Source organism: Haemaphysalis longicornis, unplaced genomic scaffold (assembly GCF_048455015.1).
Source record: "Haemaphysalis longicornis isolate Haplotype H1 unplaced genomic scaffold, Haemaphysalis longicornis Haplotype H1 scaffold_2, whole genome shotgun sequence".
In the NCBI taxonomy this organism is placed as follows: domain Eukaryota; kingdom Metazoa; phylum Arthropoda; class Arachnida; order Ixodida; family Ixodidae; genus Haemaphysalis; species Haemaphysalis longicornis.
The window spans coordinates 121,095,128-121,106,855 of NW_027526295.1; the positions used below are offsets into that span (position 1 = coordinate 121,095,128).

General features: G+C 46.1%; 1 protein-coding gene across 1 annotated transcript; it reads left to right on the forward strand.

Annotated features, from left to right (window-relative positions):
- Nucleotides 1–216: 216 nt before the first annotated feature.
- Nucleotides 217–5,012, forward strand: LOC144169170 (uncharacterized). Its single transcript, XM_077698199.1, has one exon. The coding sequence runs from the start codon at nt 3,057–3,059 to the stop codon at nt 4,398–4,400; it is 1,344 nt and encodes a 447-aa protein (XP_077554325.1). The 5' UTR covers nt 217–3,056; the 3' UTR covers nt 4,401–5,012.
- The last annotated feature ends 6,716 nt before the right edge of the window (nt 5,013–11,728 follow it).

Sequence of the window (11,728 nt, forward strand, 5' to 3'; positions counted from 1 at the left end):
TTCCACACTGCACACGAAATACGCAGCCTCAGTACATGCATAGTCAGTTTCTCTGATGCCACTTAGTGTAGCGATGGAAGCATACGCACCATAAGCTTAGCAGGCATAATAAAAAGCAGCGCGCGTGTGTATTTTTGGCAATGTATAAAAAACTACATGATCATGTTGCGGGGCCACATTTCCGACTTCCTTCAACGACGTGGTTCAAATTTCAAAATCCAGCAATCATGCACTTTCGATGTTTATTTAGCCCTCTTATACGTTTCAAAAATGCTACTGATGATTACGACCAACCAATGAGTCAAGAAACGAAACGCAACCACATTTGATTACCTCAACAATACTCGCACTCGTTCATACTTCTGTATGTTCTATAACGTGCCCATTGGCACAAACAGAACGCCATAGGCACCCGTCTCTCGCAGGAAGGCAGGTTCATACCGATTTTCTGAAAGCTACCCAACCCAGTCTCGGATAATTGTGCACGAACGTTTACTTCTTCGCGAGTCCCTGCAATAATGGTTTAATCATACCTGTTTACGCCAGGGGGAAAAAAACGCCACACCGCTGCTCCGTTCGTACCCCGGCAGGCTAAAGCAATGCACGAATCGGCAAGGAAAGATACCTCACATTGTAAGATTTGGCAATCGTCTTAATAACGTGTTCAACTGTACGAGCGGCCGTATCCGGCCAAAAAACATGCCGCACACGTTTGCACGATCCGCGTCGGGCCGGACGGACACCACGTAGGCCTGCGCTCAACATCGGGCGCAGCCTACGCTCACAGCAACAAACGAAAACGCTTGCAACTTGTCACCGCTACTGCCGTAGACGAAAGCAAATCGCATTATTTCTTCACAAAGGTTGCGTTACACCGACACAATTTCCACAATCACACTAGCAACAGATGCAGCTTCGACGCTTTCCCGTTCTCAGATCGAGTTCGTTGACGACGTTCCGAGTACGTAAAGCAGCCCACCAGTGCCGCCACGATTTCCTCACGTACGTACAAACCACGACGCGGCAAGACACACACGGGACAGGTGACGATAAGCGGCTTCCTGATGCACTAATCACATTCGTAACACAAATCGCCTACAGAGGTGTTGGTTCTCGGCAACCTCGTTGTCGCTCGACAGCGCAGCAGCCACGAGCAGCAGCGGTGAGGAAGCGAGCGCGGCCATATTGGAAGTAGTTCTCCTTTCAAACGTACGTCGCAGGCGTCACACAAATGGCGAGACGCCATTGGTTGCGGATGAACACAAAATCCCTTTGATCTTGAAAAGCCGCTGCAGAGTTAAGCTGTCACCAACTATAGAGGATATTATGTGTTGGGTCATCAAAAGACGACCCCAGGGCCGAAAGGGTAAGGCATTTGTTAGTACACCTGGCTTTCAATGTTCTGGAATTGTCCATGTTGTAATCCATGACGTATCCCTACAGGACAAAAAAGGCCCTGCGGCAGCACAAGGCCGGGCTCATCTCGACCGAGTTCGCCACGGCCATATTGTGCTGCAGGTGCAAAACAAGTGGAAGAGCTTAGCGTGATCGTACAAAAAGGCGAAAGTCGACAACCGTACGAGTGGTGCTCCACGGGTTGTGTGTGAATATGAAGACTAAGTGATGCTGCTGACCACTGCATGCAGTGACATTCTTTTGAACTAATTCTTTTTTCTTCTTAGTGAACTCAGTGAGGTGCTGGAGAGAGAGCACCCACTACCGTTTTTCGTGGACAAGCACCACCGTGTCCACAAACGTCGCAGCCCTTGGTCTCTCCTTCCCTTTACAATTTGGTGCCGATAAACCCGGGATGAAGTCCTGCGATTTGGAGTCTTCCGAACTTGAGCCTTTTCAAGGAGGACCCCTACGATATCAACGACGGACCCTGGTGATGGACAAGAGAACGGTGATGCTACCCAAATCTGAACGACGCGATGGGTGGATGAGACGACGACTCCTCATCTGTGACAATTTTGCCCGATGGCTTCAGGCAGAGATTTTCAAAACGGTGAGGGGAACGCTGCAGCTTATAGTGCAATGGCAGATGCAGTAACTTTGAAGTACAAACGGAGTACTCCTGAGACTACGATGCGCCTTCATGAACTGAAGGGCAAAACAGAAAAGGAGCAGTTAATCGCTCAAAAGTTATCCAGACTCAAATGCAGCCTTACAATTCTAAGTAATGACAAGTGATGTATACGATGGATTGAAGAGTTTTCTGCGCCAGCTACGGAAAGCTGCAGTGGAATTGAGTTTTTTTAATGAGAAAATTGCAGTTTGTCAACATCAGACTTAAGGTCAGGAATTTGCAACCAACCTTGATTATGAAGACGAAGTTACTCATGTCATGTGCCGATTATGCTATAAACTGAAAAACAGTATTGAGACATTGAATTTATGAAAGAATTTTAATGAGTTTTTAACCTTGAGAGAACAGTGATACATGCCCTCTGATTTCAAAACCTCTCATGAACAAGCCTTCTTGATGTTGCCTCCATCCCATGTCCAATCACAACCCCCATCACAATCAGAACCCGAGGATGTGACACCAAAGCGACGCAGCAAACTTAAGGTAGGTCGACACCTTCAAAAACGCATTTTTTGAAAAAAATGGCTTTTTTTACATTTAGCATTTTCAATATCCCTGTCTATTCACGAATACTTAGCAAAAAGAATTGTGCTGTTATCTTAAGCGGTTCAAAAGTTATGATCATTTTTCCAACCCCTACTAGACAGAACTGAAACCGAAACTGAAGGTTTCCGACTCCGTCCCATCTGTCACTGAGTCATGTCTCTTCGTACACATATTACGTAATGTTAATTCGCCTAGGTACGTTCAAAAGCTTCTGGACGCATTTTGTGGGACAATATATTTTCGATTCATTTCAAAAGTTCCACTAGAGGGCCGCAGGGCGCAGTCGTGCTCTGTTGTTTACATTTGCGCGTTTGTCTTGCGTTGAGCTTGGGTCTGGTGGTTTGTGCTTTTTCGCATGCCGTTTTGAGCTCACCGATTTATACTAGCTTTTTAATGAGACAGTTGTAGTACTTTATAGGAGATGGCAAAGTACAGAACGAAAAGGAAGCGTCAGCGCAAGTTCGTAGGGAATCAGCATACCAGGCATAGACCTACCGTGCAGGTCATGGACGCTTCTGTTTCGGCCAGTGCCCGAAAGCTAGGCACTATGGAGCAGGACTGTGACATCCCACTGCAAGCTTCCCCCCTGGAAGGTAACAGGATCGTAGATATGGAAATCCTTCGTTCCGTTTTTTCATCCTTGGCCTGCCCGGAATGCAAGAGCACTTCGCTAAACCTCAACGAACGCGCCCGCTGTGGTGTCTCCTTTACGTATGGTGTTATGTGTGACTCGTGTGGGTTCGAATGTGCGTTTCAGTCTTCCAAAAAGACCGGGCGCACAGTAGAAAACAATGTCCGCCTTGTGTATGCGATGCGACAACTTGGTAAAGGACACAAAGGTGCTGTCACATTGTGCAAAGTCATGAATATGCCGCCCCCTGCTTCGCATTCTGCATACCAAAAAACATCCTCTAAGCTTTCTCAAGCGGCTAAAGTGGTTGCCATAAAATCTATGGCTAATGCTGCCACTGAAGTGCGCAAACTTGTCGACAGTGAGGAGTGCGGCGTGTCAGGGGACGGCACATGGCAGAAACGCGGACATTCCTCACTGAATGGGTGTGTGTCATTGATTTCTGTCGATACGGGGAAAGTCATCGACGTAGAAGGACTCTCCAGCAAATGTAGAGCTTGTGAATCGAGGCGTAACCTTAGTACTTCAAGCCAGGAGTACCTCGAATGGAAAGCCGATCACACAAACTGTCACGCCAACCATGCTGGTACTGCCGGAGCCATGGAAGCAGTCGGCTTGTATCGCATGTTTGAGAGGTCGGAAGCAACTCGGCAACTCAAGTACGTGGAGTTTTATGGGGACGGAGACTCCAAAAGTCACGCTGCAGTGAAAGACATATATGGTAAAGACAGCGTCCAGAAGCTGGAATGTATAGGACACGTGCAGAAACGTGTCGGTTGCCGTCTAAGGAAGCTAAAGAAGACAGAGCGCGGACTCGGAGGAAAAGGAAAACTCACAGATGTCCTGATTGATCGGCTGCAAAATTACTACGGAATTGCCATCAGGGCTAATGTTGGAAATCTGACAGCAATGAAGCAAGCCACACTCGCAAGCCTATTTCATTGTAGCTCGACAGACAACTGCCCCAGGCATGGCCTCTGCCCTGAGGGAGTAAGTAGTTGGTGCGGCTTCAACCGAGCGAAAGCGCTCAAGAGGGTTGGCTACAAGCACAAGGGAGGACTTCCCAACGAAATCCTCAATAAGGTGAAAGCTGTGTACAGTGACCTTTGCTCCGATGAACTTTTGAGTAAGTGACTGCACGGCAAAACTCAAAATGCCAACGAGTGCTTCAATGGAATTGTCTGGCAGAGGGTCCCGAAAGACGTATATGTAAGCCTGCCGATTCTTTTGTTTGGGTTGTATGATGCTGTCATACAATTCAACGAAGGAAACAGGGGCATACTGGACATTCTGCAGCAGGCAGGCATCGAACCTGGCCACTACACGAGGGCCGCGTGCCTCACCAGTGACTGTCGCCGTACGACGAAGGCCGCACGTGCGTCAGCTGGAGGCACAAAACAGGCAAGAAAAAAAATGCGCGCTTCAGCTCGCTCAAAAGGAGATCGTGCAGCTTCGAAGGAAGGTGCAAGCTATGAGCCTGGCGGATTTTAGGCACAGTGACCGTTTTTTTGTGACATGCACAAGTGGGCTAAGACTTAAAAGCCATTTTTCTCGAAACTTGATTTTTTGCGTTCCACAGTTACGCGAACAGTGATAACTTTCTTTCTAATAAATATTTTCGTATGAAATTTTGCGTGCTGTTTATTTATATACAGAGCTATGCATTAAAGCAGAATAATTGAAAAATATTGGTAAGTTTTTAGGCTATCGCCAATTGCGCAAAAACCAAACCTGCCGGATATCAAATTTTACCGTTTTTTTTGTGATTACGTCACATAGCTTAAAGATGGATTGATCGTGGAGGTTAGTTGCACAGGTCATTGGCTTCATTACGTTCCTGCCAAGTCGTGTTTGAATCACACTGTCCATTTTGTAGTTATTACTGTTTGCGCAACATGAGTATTTTCGGACATTTTTATTTATATATATTTTTTATTAGACATTTTTAGTAGTTTTACCTTTTTAAAGGTTCTAACTACATCAGCTTTACAATTCAAAAATGTAATAGTAACTTTTGGACTACAATTAAAAAATTTTTTTGTGAAGGTGTCGACCTACCTTAAGAACGAGATCTCAACTGTTTTGTGAGACATGCAAGGAAGACTGCCCCGGAACAGCTCAACAACGCACTCAAACGAAGATAGTAGATAGTACGTGGCAGGCAGCGTTCGAACAATCAGAATGAATCCCGCAAAGACAACTGGATTGCCAGAGTCGGGGCTTGGGAAAGGAATGGGCGCCTCCAGGACCCTATTTACAGGCCGCAGTAGAACTACCCGAGGAGCTCGCACCAGAGTGTAGAAGCGCCGAAGGTGAACTTCGAATATCCACCTGGCTAGGTCATCTTCACCGATACTGCCAGAATGTGCTGAGAAAACGGCCCTTTGGCAGCTTCGCCTTCCAACGGCCTCAGAGGATCCGACAAGAACAAAGTTAAGGCACTGGACGAGGACTGACCATGGCTTCTTTGTGGCCGGGGAAAATGCATAAATTTTATAGTCATCATGGCGGCACCGATACGATTATCATCAGTGCCCATCATCACACGTAAGCAGCTTTAGCTCGATTTGCTTCATCTTCATTGCATCGCCATTTTGTAAATGTAATCACCATTGTGTCCACAGACGTCGCAGTCCTCGGTCACCGCTTACTTTACAGCGGCAACTGAGATGGCTTTTCACGTGTGCAGGTTCGAGCAGCTGTTTCCTTTAACTATAGATGACGTTGCACACAACGTGCACATGTCACAAAAGCTAGTGGTCATCATGAGGCAGAGTGATGAAGGGCCATTCTGAAGCAAGGACTGCTGTGAGGCGTTCTTGCGTACGTATATTAGAAATCACCTTTCCTGGTACTTAAGGATGAGAAACAGGGACCTGAGCAAGGTGAAAGAGTCCAAGTCATCAGCAAAGAGAAAGCTAAAAAAGGTATAAAGAAAACGTAGCCATGTAGGTGACTTTGCCGAGACCAGCTTTGTGTGAAGACAGCAGAGTTCGTAGAGCGGATGGATGATTTGCTTTATTTTATATACAAGATACTCCAGGCATGAAGCCCAAGCAAGAGTGTTCCAAGGACCCTGAAAGCAGTCTGCCTGTAGTGTGCTTCTGCAGTTGGTGAACTGTGTAGTTGTAAACTTATGGTGTCGTGTTTTGCAGAGTGCGAGTTACCATGTTTGTGAATTAGTGTCCGACATAGCAACAAGCAGTGTCTGACATGCCATGCTGTCATGTCTTTTGGCAGCTGAAGTGCAACTTAACTACACCATCTCCTTGTAATTCATTTTGCCTTACAATCTGCTGAAAAGCTGTGAATAGAGAGAAAGAAAAGGCAGTTTTTTGGAACTACCATTTCATCTGCTGGCGACTTGATATATTTTCCCTGCTTCTTTGGCGGCCATGTAAAGAACAAGCAAGCGTGAGTGCCAGCCAGGTTTTTCATGTGTAAAGTGTTCAAGGTGCCCAACATATTTGCAGTTAGATAAAGAAAGCGGGAAATTTTGCTCGAAATACTTCATTTCCTAATGGCCTGCTTATGTCCTGTTACTGGCAGTGGCTGTGCTCCTTCTGCTCGTGTGCCTTCTGCTGGAGACAAGTGACGTTACTGGCAGTGGCTGTGCTCCTTCTGATGGAAGCAACGAGTGAAGTTACTAGCAGCGGCTGTGCTCCTTCTGCTGGAAGCAACGAGTGAAGTTACTAGCAGCGGCTGTGCTCCTTCTGCTCATGTTCCTTCAGCTCGAGGCAACGAGTAAAGGCCTTGGGGCAGCAGCGGCACAGGAAGGGCCTCTCGCTCGTGTGGGTGCACATGTGGCTGGCCAGGCTAGATGTTTTATTGCAAGACTTGTGTTGCTTGTAAAGAATCTACATTTAAACTGCGCCGTTGCACTGCAAAAATATTAAATCATCAAACATTGTGCCTGCCCTGCCTGTTGTGCAGATACATAGCAGTAACAAGAATATTGTGGGACATTAGTGAACAAATGTCTCAATAATCTGTACAGAGTAAATCATCACTACTGTGTGCCTGTAATACTGTACAGTGTCCAGCGTGAACATGATGCACCCACATGTTCCTGTACTGTAAATGCCAAGGGCACTGTACACCTTTCTGTTGAGACGGAGACACAGCGAAAAGCTTGTATAAATGGCATTGCACAGGCGCTTAGTTATCACTGCAGCGTGAAGTTTATTTATGTAATGCATGCACAATACCAAATGCTGTAAACAGCTTCACTTTCATGTATTTACCGCATCCTCAATTGTATTGGTACAAGTGCCTTTTTGTTTTTGGTGCAGGCAATAAACAGTTCCCGCTTGCTCCTTAGCTTTTTTATTTCATGCCAGTTGAAGCGTCCCCGTATCCTGGTACTGTACGCTCTTAAGCTAGAGCTGCAGTAGCCCCATCCAGTAAAGCGATCAGCAGAGCCGGCGGGCACACAAGCCAGCCCCGAGTGTACGCTTTGCGCAGTCAGTATCCAGCGTGTCAGTTAGTGTTGATGGTCACCCAAGTATGACCAAAGGAAGCTGCAGCTGCGTGAATATACCGTAAATGTTAGAATTAGCGAAGGCTCCCTATCCGATGAGGTGTACTTACGACATTTCAAGAGAGACTTGCAGCATGGGCTCAGCGTAGCTCAGCCATGCCAGTCGGTTTCTGGCGTTTGCTGTCACAGACATTGAAGAGCAGGAAAGAAGACATCTATGCGCATGTTTTAGCAGCAAGGTTAGCAACATCGTTATTTTATGTTTTTTGTAGTTTGTGCAGTGTACTGTACAGTGTACTTAAAGCTGCGTGAATTTTTGTTTGCGTGGCCGCCTCAGCCTCCTACCTGTCACTCTTGTCCCTGATCGTATTATGTTAACACTTTTTGTACAGTCTTGAATTCAAAGTTAGCGTGCGCTGCATACTTGAACGAGGAACAGAAACAGTGGAAAACGACAAACCATACGCTGGTCACAAACCAACACCTGCTTCGTGCATCCAACGCACGGTTCGTCTTTTCTCACTGACCCCGTTTCTCGTTCAAGTGTGCAGTACACGCTAAAATCAAATTACGATGCTATGTCCCCACACACTCCGGCCGCAATTTCAAGAGTTTCATAGTTCCTTCTTTGTAGGAAGTCGTAACATTGCTCAAGGCTGATTGAACCGGTGGCGTGTACTCCTCGAATCGTTGTCCGGGATATGTGAGGCGCAGTGTCTCGAACGTAAGTATGCATGTGTTTGGTAACATTAATCTCGTGAGTATGTCGTGTGCACGCATCAGAGCTCTAGCTCTTCGTGCAGTTGAATTGCATTACGGCGTGGGAGTATGAATGGGAAACGTGGCTTCTGTACCTCTTGAGAGCGCAAGAATATTGCGGCCAAAAAAAGAAAAAGAAGTCTTGAAATTGTCAGCCAAAATTGTAGGAAGGGGGAGAGAGATGATAGAACAAATGACGGTGGCAGAATCAGAGCTTCCAAGGGGCTGTGAAGGTTACGCGGCCTTTTGGGCACGTTATCAGGAGGCACCAGGAGCAACTGTCAGTAAAGTTTACATTGAAGGTGAAGTGAAGAAGCTGCATATGGGACAAATAGTATGTGACAGGGTATAAAGCCATTGAAAATGTCAATGCGCACAAATAACAGGTGCAGACAGGAGGGATGCACACAAGCACTGCCCACAACTATCGTTTTATAGAAAAACACACAATTTATACCAGAAAACAAATCGTACATTAGAGAAACATGGTAGCGACTAGCACATGCTCCTGCCCGTGTAGAGTGATAGACGATTTGCGGACACACTTGTTGCTATGTTAATTGATAAAGAAGGCCTCAACCGCTTCCCTAACAATCTGATCATCGACCATTGCTTGACCAGTTTTAAAAATGGTGTATCTTTTTTTACTTTTCAGTGATAGAGGTCTCAACAAGCATCTGGATGCACCTACAACATTTGTGCTGGGCACCTCTGATATGTCACCTTCTATAGCTGTGAAGCTGGGAATAAATAAAACTAAAAACTGTCTCCTTCCTTTGGTATATTCCTTTCATATTTTCAAAACAAAATAGTGCAGGAATGTGGAAATAATATGGAGGGCAGCACATGAGCACCTGCACATCAATGTCCCCTGGTCACTTATCTGGTATATGTGATGCAGTTTAGACAATGAACTGCTAGCTAGCCAACATTCACAACCATTTCAAATTGCACCTCCACCTCTCAAGCTGAAAAGTTATGATTCAATTCATTTGTCTGAGGGACACCTCCAAGGTCATCACAAGAGGACATGAAAAAGATTGAGATGCAACACTGCAAGTTCCCTTACAAGAGCAGTTTCTCGAACGACCCACATTTGAGAACCACTGGTATAATGTATATGCAAATTTTTCAAATAAGCCTGACGCTATGGCAATTCCTTTGCTTTACCTTGCAGGACAGGCATGTGTCTCATGCCGATACATGCAGAAGGCCCTGCTGACACGGCGCTCAAGGTTGAAGCGTTCCATCAGCAAAAATATGTTGAGTACAGCACAGAAGCTGCATTCAGCACGGCAGAAAAACCAGCGGCTGTCATCACGAGTTAGTGGCCTGAAAGACCAGCTGAGGAAGATGCAAGAGGAGAATGCCTCTAAGCCGGAGGAAGTACTTGAGGCCGAGATCTCAGCCCTTGACCCTAAGCAACAAGACTGTGTACGACACTGTTTCTCGGCAGCGAAAAAAAAAAAGTGCTAAGGGCAACGTCTACTCTAAGGCTTGGATTCTGGAGTGCATCCTGATGAAGATGAAGAGTGCAAAACTTTGTAAACATCTTCGAAAGCACAACATTATTTCCCTGCCTAGCAACAGCACACTAAAACGCTACTTGCGGACTTACAGGAGTGCATTTGGCTTCAGCCACAAAGTACTTAGCCAGCTGAAGAAAAAGGCACGGCACATGAGCACCTTCAAGTTATGTGGCGGCCTCTTGGTGGAAGAGATAAAATTACCCGTGAATCGCAATGTCACATCTTTTGGCCGTACTGAGGGATTTGTTGATATGGGCCCCTTCACAACTGAAGGACACAACATCCCTTGAGACCATGGGATGGTTGTGATGTTCGTAGCACTTACTGGCAATTGGACACAAGTCATCGGCAATTTTGCTACGCATGATAACGCCAAAGCCGAAATTCTGGCAAAAATACTCGAGGAAGCCACAATTCTTGCCGAGGCCAGTGGACTTCTAGTTGACTTTGTTACGTGCGACGGTGTTTCATGGAATCGCTGTATGAGGAACATTTTGGGGATTGGTGTGGAGAAAGGCAAAACCACATGCAGCCTCGAGCACCCTGTGGAGCCATCCCGACGACTCTACTTTCTGTCAGATTTCCCCCATTTATTGAAATGCCTGAGGAACACGCTTCTCAGGGGTACCCTAGAAACTCCAGATGGCAAGGTAGGTGCCTTAACATGAGAAGGGGAACTTGGGACATGAAATCTGATAAAATTTGCAATGTGACAAATTGAATTTGTTTCTAAAAATTTTCAACCTAATGTATATATTATGTATTGTTACCACTGTTTCAGTTTCAATCCAATGTGTAAGGCAGACCTTCGACTCCAGCAACCTCGCTCTGAAGGCAACGCCTGGCTTGACATCAAATCATCTGGATCCAAATGGCTTTGAAAAGATGAGGGTGACATTGGCCTTTCAACTTTTTGGAAACCGTGTCATCAATGGCCTTCACTTTTTCAGAGTCAGGTTGAAATCCCCTAAGGGCGACATAGATGCAACAATTTCATTCTTCAGGTAAAAAAGTCGTTTGAAGCATTGCTTACTGCCTCGCATGTGAGTAACGGGCCTAACTAGCACATTGCAGTATTGATTTGATTGATTGATTGATTGTGAGGTTTAACATGTACACAGGTGATGAAGCCCGCCGTAGTAGAGGGCTCCCGATTAATTTTGACCACCTGGGGATCTTCAACGTGCGCCGAAATCTCCAACACATGGGCGTTTTCGCTTTTCACCTCCATCAAAAAAGCCGGCGGGAATCGAAGCCGCGTCACATTGCAGCATTGCGACAACAGAATTCAGAGGGCTATTTAACGTATTTGTTTTCTGTTTTTTTTTTTTTTTTCATTTTCGGTAAAAATCATGTTACACTCTGTTTAGTCTTTAAAGCTGCACCGCAACAAAGGCGAAATCTTGTTGTAGTGCACGTGCGATAAGTTCACTTTTCTTGTTTCAGGATGGTCAATTGCCTCATAAGGACAATGACGTCCAGCTTCACAGCACCAGCATTGCGGCCAGAGTCCAAGAGCGCAACAAGCATTAAGGACTTTCTACAGTTCATGTCCAACTGGAAATCGCATGCTGGAAAAGGGGAATTGTCAAGGTTTTGCCTGCCAGGATGTTATGGCGACATCGGGGGTGGGCGTAGAAGGGGTCCCGGGAGACGGGGAGTGAAATAATTTAGGGGCTTCCGGGACGGACAAT

Coding starts and splice junctions, on each gene's coding strand:
- LOC144169170 (XM_077698199.1), top strand. CDS start 3,057: ATGGCAAAGTACAGAACGAAAAGGAAGCGTCAGCGCAAGTTCGTAGGG.